Source organism: Centruroides vittatus, unplaced genomic scaffold (assembly GCF_030686945.1).
Source record: "Centruroides vittatus isolate TY-2023 unplaced genomic scaffold, ASM3068694v2 scaffold_2802, whole genome shotgun sequence".
Classification (NCBI taxonomy): domain Eukaryota; kingdom Metazoa; phylum Arthropoda; class Arachnida; order Scorpiones; family Buthidae; genus Centruroides; species Centruroides vittatus.
In genome coordinates, this window is record NW_027122693.1 from 1,047,365 (window position 1) to 1,066,120 (window position 18,756).

General features: G+C 28.3%; 1 protein-coding gene across 2 annotated transcripts; it reads left to right on the top strand.

The window, feature by feature from the left end:
- The first annotated feature begins 2,525 nt into the window (after positions 1-2,525).
- Positions 2,526-18,497, top strand: LOC136987845 (uncharacterized). 2 transcript variants are annotated; one of them, XM_067285591.1, is made up of 7 exons: positions 2,526-2,609; positions 6,169-6,232; positions 7,696-7,781; positions 7,976-8,068; positions 14,275-14,334; positions 17,748-17,831; positions 18,233-18,497. In XM_067285591.1, the coding sequence occupies exons 1-7, from the start codon at positions 2,535-2,537 to the stop codon at positions 18,479-18,481; spliced, it is 711 nt and encodes a 236-aa protein (XP_067141692.1). In that variant the 5' UTR covers positions 2,526-2,534; the 3' UTR covers positions 18,482-18,497. The 2 variants fall into 2 exon arrangements, with proteins under 2 accessions (XP_067141692.1, XP_067141693.1); XM_067285592.1 differs by lacking the exon at positions 7,976-8,068.
- Positions 18,498-18,756: the final 259 nt, after the last annotated feature.

Here is an 18,756-nt window from a genome sequence, read left to right on the forward strand (position 1 = left end):
CACTGTGTTGAAAAATTCGTGTGAGCTAATTAAATGGTAATGTGACGTGTAGGCTATCTCCCGAGGGGTGATATTTCCGGAGAGATTTTTCTATGGTAAACTGGCCCCTATTTAGGTGTTAACCATTAAATTGGTGACTAAAACTGCAATTTAATGGCTCAAGATTCTCATTTTTCGATTTATTAAACCATTAAGATTAGATTGGAGCCATTGAGTGAATCTTCTTTATACGGAATTCGAACTGGGACTCGTCTTCTAAAAGAATGACTCGCTCGAATCTTGTTAATAAGATTTTAAATTATTATAAGAAATAAACTTTTTTCGCCAATAGATAGCGCTACGTGCAAACCCAGCAAATCCAATGTAAACAGAAATCAATTGATATATAGAAATCGAATCAATATTTTGGGGTAGAATGTACGACGTTATTTAATTTAGAAGAATTTTAACGTAATTATCAAGTTTAGTAGCAATTGGTCGAACGACCTAGGAGTTTATTGCGAACAAACAAATAAACATTTTCATTTATAGATATAGAATAAATTTATTATTTTAAATTTGACCATTTTTGGGTGAAGGAAAGAATATAAGAAACAAAATTAATGTTTATACTTTTAAACTAAAGAAAACAACATTAAAAAGCTGGCATTCTTTATTTTTATCCCTAATAATTGCTACAATTGTCTTTAAGTCTTCAGATTGGTTTGAGAGATATTAAGAGGATGAGGCCATATCTCCCGAAGCGATGGTCCGATTTTCCTGAAAATTTCTAGAGGCATTTCTCCCTAACACTCAAATCTCTCTGCAAAATTTCAGAAATTTTCGACAAATGGCATACGAGTTATTAAGCTTCAAACTGGATGAATAAAACAATAATATCTCCCAAACACACTACATACAGAAAAAACCCCTCAACTCGATTGCATTTTTGGACATTTTAAGGTCCCCGAGTCTAAAAATGTTAGAAAATAATGGAAGAAGTCATTTTTCATCGATCGCCATACTTTTCCTGTGTTACACAACAGCCTATAAAGTAAAAATATAAATAAATAAGTCATTAAATTTAATTGTACATACAATAAACGGACAAAGTAAAAAATATAAGGGACAATCTCATTTTCTTCTCCTTACGTATAGAAAGGAAGAAGGATAAAGCTACGTTCTATGAAAATATTGATAAGGTCGAAGTTTCATTCAACATTCTCTACAAAGTTAAATTCGTTCTAAACAATTACTTTAAAGAAAAATCACGTTTTAAATTGTTTAACAAAAGATTTAACTCTGTCTAATTAAAATTCTCCTTGGCAATTTATTTGAAGAAGTTAATGATTTTTCTTCTCACCCCTTTTTAAATCTATAATGTAAAAATAAATAAACTCATTTAAACCCATTTAAATTATTTCTTTACACGACTTTTACACACTAAAATTTTTTAAAACATTCTTTAACAGTAAAAAATTGTAAAATTAAAGTAATTAAAAACAATCTTAAAACGCTGGCAATGTTATTGCTAGATTTTCCTGGCATTCTTTACTTGTTATGTTTGTTTTATCTCTGATAATTGTTACCATTACCTCTAAGTTTTCAGATTGGTTCGAGAGATATTAAGGAAGTAAGGCCATATCTCACGAAAAAATTGACCGATTTTCCTGAAAATTTCTAGAAAAATGTCCCCCTAATACACAAACCACCTCACAAAATTTCAGGAAATTTCGACTGAAGGTACGCGAGTTATTAAGCTTTAAATTTAGTGATAAAATCGTGCTCCCCCATACACACATTAACGTCCATATGTGCAGAATCTCCCTCGGGATTTGTTGCACTTCACGAGATTTCAAGGTCTTAAGTTCAAAAATGTAAAAATCTCGGGGAATGAAAAAGATCCACAATATTTTTACGTTTTTTCCCCTCTTACTTTCCCTCTGTTACACAGTATAAGAGCTGGAAAGTAATATATTATAACACCCCTTTCCGTGCAGAAAATATGAATTTATTCCTTTAAAACTTTAATTAATTCGAATATTGTTTAAGTAAAATATAAAAAAATCTTTAGAAATCCAACCTTTATCGAAAATATATTTTTATTTTTATTACATAACATACAACGTCGAACATGATACACAACATACTTTACGAAGAATACTCGGATATTCAATTTAAAAATAAGAGTTTAGAAATATTTTAAAGTAAATATTTTATATTTAAAAATAAATTTAACTCATTAAAAATTGATTTTTTCCCGTTAAATAATCAAAAATAAAATGATTAAATATCTAATTAAATGCTTCGTTACTGTTTATAACATAACCTTACATATAAAAAATATATTAAATTATATATATATATATTTTTTTTTCTATTTATTAAAGGCGATAAATATAACAAGATGTCATACACTACATTAATACATAATACAGAAATCCTTCGTTAGCGCCTTATCAGCAATAAATCTGCTATACGAGGGCGCCACCAGTCGACAGGTGACGTTAAGTACAGTAGGGTGGACAACATAACTGTGGCAAATAGTCGACCACATGGCAATACTACATTCATGCTGCTGCTGGAAGAGTGTAAGAAGTGGGAGCTTCGCGTGCGCTATCTACACCCTGGTAAGTCACCTGCACGTTTTCCACCCTAGAAACCAAACCTCGACACCCTCTAAGGGGGTTAAAATATATATATATTTTATCTTTTTTTAATAATAAAACCCCCAAAAGTACGCGTGCCAAACTAACTCCACGCGATTTAGAACAAATCTATTGTGACGTAACAACAATTACCTCGCGATGTAGTGTGGTAATTACTGATTTATCGACTTATTCGATAGGAAACAATGACGAAGGGGGGCGGAAATAAGTAAAATAAATAAATAAAAGTGAAGTTTTATGACGATCGAGCTATCAGAGAATCGGCGCCATTGCCTATCAAAACTCTTTTATGTCAGTCGTCTTTTAGAAATGTTTCTCATCTTAAATTGAGAAAGTAAAAGTAAAAATTCCCCGAACAACTTATACATTAAAGAGGACATTCGACTTTAAATAATAAAATTAATATATATATATATATATATAATATATTTTTAACTTTACGTACAGTACATAAAATATATCAAAGACTTATCTCTTCAATTCCCAATTCCACGTGCCATACGAGAAGAGTCGACTTTATAAGCTGGTAAATATCGATTTAAAAATTAAAAAATGAATATTTTTAATGATTTTATACGGGAAATTTTATAAAATTTAGTAAATTTTATCTCATTTTTTTAGAATTGGAAGCGAATTTTTAATTTTATAACAAATTTTATTGAAAAAAAAAATCGAAAGTTTACTTTGTATAGAAGAAAGGAGTTCGGTGATGGAGTATATAAAAATTTTAAAAAGATAAAAATAAAAATTATTTCTTTTATTATTTTCTGCATTTAATAATAAAGTTCACGAAATATTTTGAGAATTTTTTTTATTATTTTCGGATCGTAAAGTTTATTATTGCTTTATTTTTCAAGCGTTTTTTAAATTAAGTAATTATCTTTATTTTCGAGTTATAAAAATTCGTGCTATTAAAATAATTTTTATTTTTTATTTTTTCGGTGTTATATTAAGTATGGCGGTAAAAAATTATTCCTCCAAACATTTTACACTTTTTTACTACGGGGGGGAAAGCTTCGAAACGTGGGGAAATGCAATAAGTATGGCTGTTAATGTGTGGGGGACACTACTTTATTCGTCTATTTTGAGGCTTAATAACTCTCGTACCCTTTGTCGAAAATTTGTGAAATTTTGCAGGTGGGTTTGAGCATTAGGTGGGTTGATACCGTTAAATTTTGGTGGTTATAGGTCGACGGGGTAGAGAGATAGAGTGGATCACGTGTCATCTATCGAATGGGATCGAACAGATTTTGCTCGTTATTAGCATTTATAACTTTTTTCTTTTATAAAACTATTTTTACCTTCCAAATTAAGCTTTTTGTCGTTTTATAATAATTAATAACGTAAAAAGTTTTTAAATAAAATTTTGTAACAGATGGCGCCACACACGATTTTAACTTTCCTGCCGGGAAAGTTAGGCAACTCATTGCTGAATTTTTAAACGTTTTATTACATTAATAAAGTATTTATTATTTCACTTATATTATTTATTTTTATTGTTATTTTAATGAATAAAAAAAGACTACACATATTATAGATTATAAAAATTTATAACTTTTATAGTAAATTTATTAACTGCTATAACTTAAAAATAAATTTTTACTTCTTAAAATAAACTTAAAAAAATAATTTTGAAAGCTTATTTTTATAATGATTTAATGAGGTATCAACTTTATATTTTATACTTTAAATAATTGGTTAATTTTTAAAGAAAATCTTTATAAATATTTTATAATTTTATATAAGTAATGACGTTTGTTCTTGACTAAGAAGATAAATTTAAGAGTTTGTGCTTTAAAAAAAAGAAAACCTGTCAAGAGCTCTTGCTAGACTTTCTCTGCACTTCAACAGAGGTTAAGGGGACCATTAGAAAGTCCCATAATTTTCAATTATACTAGGATATAAAATTTAAGTAACAACAAAAGCTTAAAATGAGAAATTATTGTTGATTTATGATAAAAATCTCCATTAAAAAAAATATATATATATATTTAAGCTTAAAATGTACTACGACACTCATAGTTAAAATTGTGTGTGGCTCTATATGTTCCCGAAATATTATGAAAAATAACTTTTATATTATTAATTATTACAAAATTGTTTAATTTTGATAGTTTTTGGAAATATCGTAAATGCCGATATTTTGTAAAGTTGTTGTTAAGCCGACCCCACTCCAGATATGACACATGAACTTTCTCTTTTTCCCTTCTCTCTCGAGTTCCATATTCTAAAATTTAGTGGCTTATATACAAGTTTCAATGCCTAATTTCGTTGCTTAATCTTTACTCCAACCTTAGATAGACAAAAGCACACACACACACACACATACACACACACACATACACACACACAACACAAAACAGAGACGACACAGAAAACACACCAACGTTGAGTTAAGAGTAAAAATAAGCATATACAATCGATCCTCTAATAACGGCCACCTCCAAACGACGGCCACTTTTTACGTTCCCCGTCGGTGGCCGTTGTTCGGAGGTTCGATTGTATTAAATTTAATAACTATTTTATAATTCTAGAAATTTATAGATCGGTATTATTTTCATTATACAAAATATCATGAAGAATATGCAAAGTTAGAAAGTTGAACTTTTTATGGATCGTAACTTGAGAATAAAACCTGTAAAAAATTTAAAGTTGAAATTTTTATTATAGAAAATTTATACGTTTCTACTCTAGTAAAAACCCCGATTTTACGTATCTTTTTACAATAACTTTTATGAAGTACAGTTATATTACGGAAGATGCAAATGAGCGCGAGAACGTGCTGATTAAGCACCCCTATTTTCATTTACGTCAAATACGCGCGTAATTTTAAAAATAGTAATGTATTTTGAAGAAAAATAACAATAAATTAAATCACTAATGCACCCTTCTAGCATCAAAATATTATTATTATAATGAATATAAACAATACGTGTTATACGTTAAATAATAAATGAATTTAAAGTAAATTATACGGTCGAATCTTCAAAAATAGCCACCTCTAAACAGCGGATTTCTGAACAAAAATGCACACAAAATAACCTCCAAATAGAGGCCATATTTTACGTTCCTTTCATTGGTCGCTATTTAGAGGTTTGTACTAATTTTTTATAGTAATTTGGTACGACATTTTAAAGGTAGACACGAATTACCTTTCTTGTTATATATTTTTCTAATAATTTTTTTTTATAAAATAAAATATTTTAGATTAAATTTTTACCGTTCACTTAAAGAATCGGTAAATTTTTAATAAATATTCTTCAACTTCTACAGCTAAGAGTTAGAAAGGAAACGATTCTTTCCCTAAGCATCTCATCACTAGTAAACATCATTTTTATCCTTTTTCTTCCTTGAAGCTATCTCCCAAAATAATTAAAGAAAAATTCCTACAAATTATTCCTTTTGATGCCTTTAAGAGGAAATAAACGCTTAAGTAATAATCTACAAAATGTAAATTAAAACACCGAACTTCATCCATTAAAATCGACGAATTTAAGTGAAAGAATTTCTTCTTTTGCAGACATTCTACATAATTGTAGTGACTGCTAGTGCCTTTCATGTTAATCTTGCCCTTGGGACGCCTTGTAAGTATAGAAATATATCATTTATATCCGTTTAATCGTGACTGTCAAACCTCGATATAGCGCTATCCTCGCAAACGAACTAAACGAACTTCCGATTAAAGTATTAGAGACCCCTGAATTATTATTATATATGCGAATTTTTTTTATCGTTATCACCTTCTCTTTCCTACTGTTAGAGGTGTATTCAGTTTAGCCCCACAATCGATTTTATGGATTAACAAAAGCGCTAAATCGAAGTTTAACTGTAACATTAAAACTACTTTATAAAAATAAAAAAATTAATTAAATTAAAATAATTATAATGGTGCAATTCTTGAATTGTTTTAAAATGGCTCATATAAGATTGTTGGACTGCAATTTTCTAATTGCACATCTGTACGTTCCGTTTGTCTGTCTCTCCTTCGTAAATCTAGAGAACGGGGTTAAATAGATGAAAATCGAAACCAGATATGGAAATCTTAAGGAGATTTCCGATGAAATCACGCGACTTCCGGTCTTGACCGGAAGTCGCGTGATTTCAATCCAAAATTTTCATGATTGGTATGACTCAGTGTGTTATCAGGAGAAGTATGATGTACAGGAGCAAGACGTCACTAAAATTCAGCTATAACCCTGATTCTGATTAAGTATATACGAACTTCCTATCTGACCGGAAGTCACGTGTCTATTTTTTAAATTAAAAGACGATTAAAACTCGCAGCCCGGCATTGTGACGACATTACAATAAATGATCGGTCATTCCACTTTAGAATTCGTACTTATACAATTTATACAATAAATATATTTAAGTTTTAATTTTTAATTAATTTACGTAATTATTTATATTTAAAAATATTATTATAATTATCCGTGACAGTCAAATGACAATTAATTGAAGTAGAGATTTGAAGAATATTTTTACTTAACGACAAAGAGGGTCGTGTTACATAAATTTCCATTACTTTAATGAAAAGATTAAATTTATAAACAGATTAAAGTAATTTTATTTCCTTAAATAAGTTGATTACTGTTTAAATTATAGAATTAATTCGTTTCAAATTTGATTTTTAACTTAATTAATAACACCTGAACTTTTACAATGTCTGTAAGAATTTATTTTATTTATTTATTTTTGTATTTCTTTTAAAGGAATATTTTGTGGTTGGTATGGTTATATAATGCAATTTCGAATCTTCTTCTCTTAAATTGCTTAATTTTTATTACAATTTGCAATAAAAATTAAGTAATTTATTAAACAATTAGAATTATAAAGAAGTGAAGTTCGTTTTTCTGTTGTTACTGAGTGATTTACCGAAGAATTTTCCATTTATTGGTAAATCGTGCAAAAATGTATTGAAAAATCGAAGAAAAACACTAAAACCGGCCGTGTAAACGATTCAAAATTAAAATTATTAATTTAATAATAATAAAAATAACAAATAAATTAATTGAATAAACATTTTTTCTGCAAATTTTTATTGCAGGGTTATTTATATTCAGTTTATTTGCCTTGGTATTCTCCGGATTTTGCGTCATTTCATCAATCCTCTTATTGGTGGGATTATGCGTGGTAAGTACAAATATGCAAAACATTTGTCACTATATACGTACATAAAACCTATCTACGACTAGTTATAAGGTAGGAGGAGGAGGAGGGAGGATTAGTTTCCACGTGGAATTATTCATAGAGAGGAGGATGGAGAGACAAATCTGATTATCATATGTCGTACTTTTATGATTCATTTTAGTAATCTCTTTTTATAGGACAACCATTTTCTTCTCTTACCTTGGGTGATTTCTGTTTCCATGACAACATTGTTAGACATCTTCCTCTCTTTTTATTTAATAGCCGATGTGGTGAGTATCTACTTCCTCTACATCGATTATTATTTTCTTTCTTTCTTTCTTCTTCTTTGTTTCTTCTTCACTTCTTTACTTATAACACACGAGCATTCATTTCACAGCTGAAATTTTTTGATTTTATTTCCTCTCATCCCCCATAACTTATGATAATAATTCATTCTGACCCCCCCATTATTCTCAGAATGCGATTTTCCAACTATCAATATCCTGTTTAATATCGAGTAATTTTCTTTTCCTTTTGTTTAAACGAATGTAATAAATAGGGAAAGTTTAAATAAATATATATATAAATCACATAAGGAAGCGCAATAAAAATATATATAAGAAGTCATTTTTCTTTTATCGCTTTGGGATTCAAAAGCAGACATTTTTGATCTATTTCCAGTTTGAAGATGAAAAAGACAATCGAAAGGCTTATAAAATACTTTGGAATGTGTTTATTATTATTATTTTTTAATTAAATTGTGGATAATTTAATGGCCCAAGAGTTACTAAACTTTATATAACGATTGATGGGTGATTTAATTATAATAATAATATATATATATATATATATATATATATATATTAAATTATGTGTAATATGCAGGGTGGATTAAAAGTAAGTTTAAGTATGTGTAACAATCCACAAGAGATATATTTTATAGTATTAGATATAAATATTGTTTAAAAATTATATACGATATAATTATATAGGGTGACCCTAGAGTCAGAACAACAACACTCGGCTGTTTTAATGACATCTCCTGTTAAACGATTGGGCCACCTTGCATGTTTATACACAACTTAAATTATTATTATTATTATTATTTTATTTTAAAAGGAAAAGAAAAAAAAATTCAAATTAATTTTTTTTATTAAAACATCGAAAGTTTATTTCACTAATTACACGAATTTTTAAATTTTTTTTTTCATTTGAATTTAAATAATTTATTTTCTTATGTATAAAACAGATTAGATTTAAATTTCGTAAACTAGAATTTAATTTTGATTTTTTTCCCTATAGAAATTCTAATAAAAATCTAAATTTTATAATTTATTTTTAATTCGTTGGAATGAAAAATTACGTCTTTATTTACTACGAAAATTGTACTCTTGAACTGTGTCTGGAACAATATAAACTGTTCTGTAATTTATAACAAAAATTGTTCCGAGTTTAAATTCTTGAAAATTCCTTTTTTTTAACGTTGCGTAGATTTAAAAATTACTTTCACGAAGAATTTACCGGTTTACAATCATTTAAGACAGCAGGAACCATTTATTAAGACATTTATAATAATATAATCGAAGCCATCTTAGTTATGATTATTCATTTATTATACGTAAAGCCGAGTACACATACCAGTACGTGTGTACCCAGCTTTAAAATATGGCCAATTTTATGGTAGAAAGGATGCATTAATAAATATAGGAAAATATTAGTATTCTCCCTGGTTTTCTCTTTATCTCTAGTTACCGTACAATGTCAATAAGAAAATATATTTATGCATCCCTCTAGAAAATCGTACACCAGCTCTTAGCTGATATCATACACGAAACGAGCTATTGAATAAGCTTATTGCCTCTTCAGATATCTATATTAAGTGTTAATAAAATTATTTTAATAACTACGAAGTAATTATCAGTTTATTCGGAGAAGACTATACATTACAGTTGATAAAGTAACACTTTGTACAACTTGTTCTGTATTGTCTTTTATGAGCTTCTGAAGGTTTTATCAGCCTCTAGCAGCTCATAAACTCTTTACCAAATATCCTTAACATTGAATTTAGTAATTAAATTGCCATAAAGGTAGAGCGAAACTATTGTTTAAAGTTTCGTTCTATTACTACAGAAGCTAAAAAGTGTACTCGTGAGCCACTTAATGCACTTCATATCGATTTATTTCTGGAGTATATTAAGCATTTCTAAGAATTAATCGTGTGTAAAGAGTAATACGTGAAACAGTTAACCACGGTTAGTGAATTTTGTTTAATTGAGGTTAAGAATATATTCGAAACACTGCGAAGTCAAATCTCGATAATTCAATCACTCTGCTTTGTTTAATGACGATGTATCGAGTGGAAAAAAGGAAGAGAAGTGACTAAACAAACGACAATACTTGATGTGTATCCGGGAAATTTAATTTATTTGAGTAGAATTAAATAAAGTACATACAACTTAACGTATGAAAGAGGGAAAAAAATGATAAGACGGATCAAGGATGCAAACAGCATTTAAGCAAGATTTACAAGCATTTTATGGTAAATTATTATCGCAAACGATAATATAAATAAGTTTTTTATGTTATAAAATTAATACATTAATATTATTTTTAAAAATTAACCAGAAAAATTATTTTTTCCTTTATCTTTTTCCTGTCAAATGTTTAAGTGACGTGCGGTGAAGCGGTCTTTACGGAGGCTAAGCTTTGGTTTTCCAGTTACTAATCGCGCGTTACGCTCACATTTTAGTTATTTCAAGTCATTTTAGACAAAGTAAATAATTGAGAAAAACATTTCTAATGACAATAAATGTAGCCTTGCATTCAGTATTCTGTGAATTCAGATAAAATACGCCATAAACGAAGTTAGAATTACATAAAATCAATAATTGAAGTGAGATAAACTAGATCAGTTCATTTGAGATGCACAGCGTAGGATCTTGCACATAAATTTATTAAAAATTATTCTAAATGTGACCCATCAGTTAACCAATGTAACCTAGCTAAGACATGTCTTATTTAACTGACTTTCGGGCCAAAATTCTCTTAAATTTCTGTTAATAGTTTTAATGATTCTCTAAAAAGATGTTTTTCCTCCACATTTTTCAAACAATTTATAATTTTTTAAAATAATGTTGAACATTTTAATGACTTAATAAGATGTAGAATCGCTTGAAAATCCTTTAATATAATGCTGAATTCTTAAGCGTAATCAACAAGAGAGAAAGTCATTATCTAAAGGATTTCTCATCTCTAAAAAAATAAATTGCAAAAAGTATTGAAATTTTTAGACATTTTTCACGTTTTAAAACCCCTGAATTACGTATTTTTCTTTCACTCTCTGAGTTTTATCTATTTATCACATTTACATCCCATGGTTCAGCTTTAATGATTCTAGAGAACGTTATTGTGAAGTATGATTAATTGAGTTGGGTTTACTTTTGTCACATTAATGAATGTTAGAAAGTCGCAATGAAGAGACATTGTAATGAACGTGACACGTTACAGAAAATTGAATGCATACTTTGTAAATTGAAGAAAATGAAAGAAAAGATTCAAATTATATAATCTCCATCTGTGATTAATTCAGATTATCAACGATTTTTTATTAATACACTTCCTATTTTGTTACGTAATACAGGAAAACCAGTGTAAACTGGAATCGCATGATACTGTTTGTTTGTTTATGGCAGCGCGACACGTGCACAATCTGACTTCCGGAAGGGCTTTCCACGTGTTACTCCCCTATTTAGGTGTTACAATCCAAAAACCACGTGGCCTGTCGTGTAGTGAGGCACGAATTCACGACCAACTACCATTGTTCAGTGGTTTTATCCACTCCGGTTAATTTTTACAGGTTTTCGTTTTGAACAGGTTTTACTGTTTTATAAATTAATTGACTACTGTCAAGATTTTCTTTCGAACGTATTAAATAAAACGTAGGTCTTATTCATAATGATCTAAATATCTTTCGAAAAGTAATAAAATTAAACTTCATTACTTATATATTTGAAAAACTTAAATTCATTACTTTTAATAGATTTAATTTTATTTAATTATAATAACAATTAAAGATGTAAAAATAATAAAATCTAATAATGATATTAGAATCTTCTCTGTATATAGGCGGTCTCTTGCGATATACATGAGATAATGAGCGTAAAAAGTTTTAAAATTTTAATTAAGATCGGTTGCTTAACGTTGATTACTTGTTGAAGAAGAAATTGACACAAGTGAGCGTAAAAGTGGGCGTGTGTTTTATTTTTTCCACCAATCCTCGTTAAGGCCTTTTCAAATTTATATTTTAATGAGATCTGGGAGGATTATTTATGTCCTTTTTGCATTTAATTAATTTATTTCAACCAATAATTTTCTGAAAATCGAATTCATAGAAATAGCAGAAAAGCTTTCACATTTTGCTAGGCCCGTGTAAAATGTATGCTAAGTGTGCACCTTTTTGAAGAGGTTCGAGAGTCAAGCATTAACCAAAGGCGTACTTTCTCTAAGGCTTAGAGGTGCTTAGACTTTAAACCTTTCTAAATGCGGATGCAAAGGCTTATCTATGCAACCAGCTTTATACAATAACAGAGTTCAGTTTAAATATTCCATACAACAATATAATACTTCTGAATTCTTCACAGTACAGTAAAACCTGCGTAAGCCGGAATCGCACGGTACCGAATATTTTCTTCCGTTTGGCAGGTTTTCGTTGTATTCAGGTTTCGTTTTGGACAGGTTTTACTGTATATACAGACTTCATGCAGGCCGTACAAATAATTTTTGAATCTGGTACGCTACTATTAAACCCTTCGTTCTATACTCACACTGTATATTTTATGTAATTAAAGATATAATTTATTTATATAAATTGGATTTTATACATTGTTCTGATATCAGGATAGATATTTTTTATTCTTTTAAAGTTATATAAAGTTTATTTTAGTGAGTTTATATACTGGAACCAGTCACATTTACGTCAGTATAAGTTATCACTTCACCCTTTAGCTGATGAATTTGTTTTACGTCAACAAACAACCGAACTGAAGGCTCGTTTCTTACTTTTATTTGTTGTAGAACATTCACACCAATTCTCGTGTGGCAAGTATATCTTGATTTAGTGGCCACCCGATATAGTGAACTTTCAAAATAATGAACAAGTTTATCCTTTGCTATTCTTTATATGGTGAACGATTTAGCTCAGACCTTTGAGAATTCTCTACGTCTAACTCACTATATCGTATTATAAGTTATACAGTGGACTGTTGATACAGTGTATACCCGATATAGTGAACAATACTGTTAGTCCTCGCCATTCTTTATGTATATAGAGAATGATTTTGATTAGTTTTTGAGAATTCGCTATATCAAACCCACTTATATGGGTATATAAGTTATACAGTGGACTGTGGATATAGTTACTTGATATAGTGAACTTTCAGTATAGTGAACGAGTTTTCTGGCCCTCGTATTCCTTATATATATAATGATTTAGCTCCGAGAATTTTGTACATCGAATCTACTATATGCATATCTGTTTATAAAGTGATTACTCGATATAGCGAACAATTATGTTAGTCTTTACGTTCACTATACCAAGTGTCTACTGTATAAAAGCCTGTGTAAAGGAAGGCTTTATAAAGAATGCACATAATGCCATTTATAAAACAAGATTTTAATGTCACAAAACAAATTATTATTAATTACTCCTAATGCATTGTGTTACACGTTAAACACGATCACTCTTTTGTCCAAAAATAACAATAATTATCACTCAGTTACTTAAAAATTCATCCTATAATGGAAAATTTCAGAAAAAAGAGGAGAGTAAGTCAAAAATTCTACGACTTGAAACTAGATCATTTTACAAAATAAGATGTGATGAGAGCGTTAGAATTAAGTACATTAAAAAAATAATAATAATAATAAAGTGGATTATCGGAAAAATTTTTAAAATAAATGACAAAAAAATTCTCTTAGGATGATAATTATTAAAATGTATTGGATTTCCTCCCTTAATTAGTCACGCTCTTCGAAAAAAATCTCCAGTCACATCATCTTATATTAAATATAAAAGCTTTCTTCTATTATCAGACTTCACTTTGAATATTAAATTTCTTTTTATTTGAAAATAAAATAAATATTTGGTAGATTTTCCTAAGCGAATTATTCACTCTCACTTGCTAAAACACGAAATAACACTTGGTAGGTTGTTGTATCGACTTAATTTGTCGCACGTGCTTTTACCTTTTTTTCTTCCACACCATAATGACTTTTTTACCTACCCAAAACAGGAACGGTACAAAAGCCTTCTCTGATATGTTGTAACGTGTTATATGGGGGTAAACGTTGTAAAGGAGGAAGTTTTATACGCGAGAAGTGAGACTCTCTACACTACTTAATCATCTGTTATTTTGATTTAAAACGTAATTATTATTGAATAGTATCAATTAAGATTATAATTATAAAATTAAATACTTATATATATGTATATTTTTAGACAATTGATCCAGTTTTTGGGGTACTTTTCGTTATAGATATCGTTATTTCTGGATTAAATGTAAGTTTAGAAACTTTTATAATTTTTTTCTACGACTTATACAGTCAAACCCCGTTATTACGCTATCGGTTTATGCGAAGTCTGCGTTAATTCGCCCTAGAGGAGGGAGGACAATTGCTTTAATGAGTTCGGTTAATACAAATTTCGTTAATACGAAGTGCCAATTTTTAAGTCCCATAAATGGGGTTTGATTGTATTACGATATTTTAAAATTAATTATGTTTTTAAATGTAAATTCACATTTAATATATTGTATTTTTATATAATAATAATATTATTAAGTTATATACAGTGTTTTAGAAAGTACAAGTTTATGTTAATAAAAATAAAACGGAAAAAATTTGTCTTCACCGTATACCCGATTTCATAATAGCATTGAATGCGATACTATACACAGAGACGTGCGGCGATGAAAGCGATGAGATTGATCGCTTTTTACGCCAATAATTTCCGTTTTTGGAGTTGGATCGTTTCGAAAATCAATAGACGTCATCGTGTGAAAATATCGATTTTTCTGATATTTGCATTTTCCTTCATAAAGGCGTTTTTCAATTATATTTGATACGGTAAATTGATCACAGAAATTTATTCATCTTTAAATAGAAATGTTTACAGTCGAAATTCTGACGTTAATCATTTCATATATACTGTATTTCCAGTATATATAATTCAGTATTTTTACACAATAATCATGAGTGATGATAAGAGAAGAGAAAGAATAGAAAAATATACGAAGATAGATGAGAAAAAATTATATTTTAAAATTGATATAACAATAAAAGAAAATCTAATTCTATAATTACATTTTTTTTCGAATTTATCTTTAAAGTAGACAGATATTAAATTTAATTTATGAGTCTCATAAACTATTAACAAAGAGCTAATCAGTTGTATAATAAAATCCGATGATTTCATTAATTATAGGTGGTTCTCTGCATACTATAAGACGAACGATTGAAAAAAATAGTAATCTTAACCACGATTGGTTGAAAAATTACCGAATTAGATACATTCTCCAATTAATTATTCTTATCTGCTCCAACAATGCGAGTAATTGATTAATTTTTATCAATATTCATTATAATTGTTACAACATATTTCGCAATGGACCACCTATGTTTATAACGTTGTCTACGCTCAATCTTATCTTAAAAACTCACTTGTTAAGGATTTCTCTAGTTTATTCTATCCAAAAATTACTTTTAAAAGGAACCATAGGAAGCCATTCACAAAAGGAGTTCGCATGGGGCTAGGCAAACATTCTGGAGCTCTTTTTCAAAAAAAAAAAAAAAGGCCCGAGATTTACATATTCATATAGTTGACATAAGTTTGTTACCTTGTCAGTTTATGTATTGTTTCTACCGGCATTTTAATCGTGTTTAATGTTACTGAATACAAAAATATCCTTTCTGATACTGAATATTAAAAAATCGATAAATGTCATGAGTCTCATGACGTAAAAATAAACTTTTTACATTAAAACCTGTCTTGTTGTATTGTTAAGCAACACTACATTAATGACACATGCTCGTACACATACATAAATCTATATACACATGGAAGTGTGTACAGAAACAATAATTAGAGTACACGATATTAAATTAAATAATATAATTATTTATAACTGAATCTAATACAATTAAAATCATTTTAAGATCACAAATTAAATTAACACAAAACAAATCCTTTTGAGCGCTTGTTTCATTGAAATTAATTTTAATTATATCAAAATCTATAATTAATTTTAATTAAAAATACGTAATTAATAATTCTAAATTCTTAATAGAGTAATTTTTTTTTATAATAGTGTAAAGATTTTTTGTCGATCATTAAATCATTAAATTGTATGATTTCTTTAAAATATTCAAATTATTTTTGATTGATTTTAATGAATTTAAGTTGAAATTAAATTTCAAGAAATTCTTTTAAAGAATTTTATTGATTATCGATATAAATCCATTTTATTGAACAATTCTATTCATGTTTTTGGAAGGTTTTCAATGATTTTAGAAAATTCATCTCTCACTCTCTTTTCTTCCTCCGTATCTTCAAATGTATTTTTTTATTGTGAAAATGTATTCCTTTTCCTTTTAACTCCATTATCTTAATTTTTTTCTTTATCCATTTCTTTATTTAAAAAGAAAATTTAGCTTCTTCTGTTGAAAATTACATAGAAAACGTATTCAAGAGAAAATTGTTACTGAACTTTTCTTTTTGAATCTTCTTGAAACACCACTTAGTATACTTTATAATAATATTTCTATGTTTGTGTACTTACACAAAAATTTCCAGGATTTTATGTATATTTCTATGTTTTATTAGCTTATAAAAGGCCTTTTTGGCTATGCTTTGCCAATTTGCTTACAGATACATACAAGCTTATAAAATACAGACAAGTGTGTGCTGTATTCTAATTTATGCTGAAATATATGTTTGAATTGAGTTTTACACTTGTCAATGGGTGTTTTACAGGTTTGTATATTAGAATATTGTGTAAAGTTACGTCAACCGTGGCTTGTATATTAATTTTTATCAATATTCTTTATAACTGTCACAACATATTTTACAACGGATCACCTATGTTTATATCGTTGTTTATGCTTAATTTTATCTTAAAATCACATTTGGGAAGGATTTTTCTAGTTTGTATACGGATCGAGCTTTCTACCCTAAGTCTGTCTGCATGTCTATACTTATTCTGTTTCCTGTATACCGATATTATCCGTTATCTTTACGGAAGTAAAACGCAAATTAATGCAAAGGTTAGTAAGAAATTTAAACATTTCTACAATATTTTAAGCATATTTTTCAGAAAAATCTAAGATATAAACATAAATTATTATGATTAAAAATATTAATATAAGTTGGTTCTCATCGTACTATAAGATGAACGATTGGAAAAATAGTAATATTAACGACGATCGATTGAGAAAATACTGAATTAGACACATATAAGTTTCTTCCACCAATCAACTAACGTTATCTGAACGTAACAATACGAGTAATTGATCAATTTTTATCAATATCCTTTATAACGTTACATCATATTTTCGCAACGGACCACCTATGTTTTTAAAGTTGTCTACGCTTTATTTTATCGTAAAATCGCACGCTTTTGAAGAATTTGTTTAGTTTTTTTCTTACAAAAAATTACTTTAGAAAGAAAAATCAGAAGAAAAGTAAACTCAACGAAAATTTTTATTAAAGTTAAAATTGAAACAGTAAACATGTAACAAGGATGATGCATTAGGAATTATTATAGGAAACTTCAATCGATGACCAGTACAGTTTATTATTGTTATTTTTATTTATAACTTAATTCACTATTTAATATTAACTTTATCATTCTCTTACCCAAAATTTTTGTTCAATATTTTCTAAACTAAAATATTAAAATAACCTTCCACACTTAGGTATATTGCATTTTGTGCGTTGTCTCTCAATTCCAAGATTATTTGGCTGGAAGAGAAAACGAAGTGGGACGTGTGAATGACGAAGTGAGTTAACTCAGCTATGAATTTATATCCTCTCTTATAATAAATCACAACAATTGTAGCCGAAAAAAAAGAAAAATTTCAATAATTTTATATTTATGAAAACATTAGTAAGAACGAATATGAATTCCTGAAGTTCGCACAAGTTATTTGTATAATGTCTTAAAGTATAAAACTAGATTTAATGTGAATAGTTTTAAGATAAATTACCTTCTATTTTTAGTAGTAACTAACAATTCTTACTTTAAAATAGTTTTAACAGTTGAAAATTAGTTTTCTTCTTTTTTAAGGTGGGTTTATTAAATCGAATGGCTTTGACGACTTAGAATTAAGCTTGCTGATGATAAATTTCACCATATAAGTAGTGTTACATTACAATCTTCATGTATATTTTTCTATTTTAGGACACTTATAATGAATTAGCGGAGGGTATCGTACGAATCAGCGGGCCGCTTCCATCGATTAGCACCACTGAAACTCTATCACTTAGATGCACCATTTCTCCGTCTTTCTTCCAACCTATTTACAATTCACCACGTTTAGGTGTTGAAGAAAATATAAATAAATATTCTGAATATAGAGAAAAATCTAAATCAGCGTTAATCATAGATGACAGAAGTGTTAAATTAAATTCTACAGTCTTCACCACTTAAAATTACCTTCTATGACGATGCCTTAATTATAATTAATAAAATAAATTAAAAATTATATGGTAAATTAAAAGAATTTTAATAGATTTTAGATCAGATAACATTATTTAATTAATTATTGTAACGTTTCGACTTAAAACAGAAGCATTAAGATGCTGAAGAATGGATATTTTTTCAATGTTTAGATTAAGATCTTCATTAATTAAACTAATGAAGATCGAAAGTAATTACAATTAAGAATTTAAAAAAGAAATTTTACAAATGAAATTTTCATATTT

Excerpts from the sequence above, each read along its gene's own strand:
- LOC136987845 (XM_067285591.1), top strand. The coding sequence starts at position 2,535 with ATGGCAATACTACATTCATGCTGCTGCTGGAAGAGTGTAAGAAGTGGG. Across the intron at positions 8,069-14,274 it reads TTTATTTAATAGCCGATGTG|ACAATTGATCCAGTTTTTGG; the intron begins GTGAGTATCTAC and ends GTATATTTTTAG. Across the intron at positions 17,832-18,232 it reads TGGGACGTGTGAATGACGAA|GACACTTATAATGAATTAGC; the intron begins GTGAGTTAACTC and ends TTTCTATTTTAG.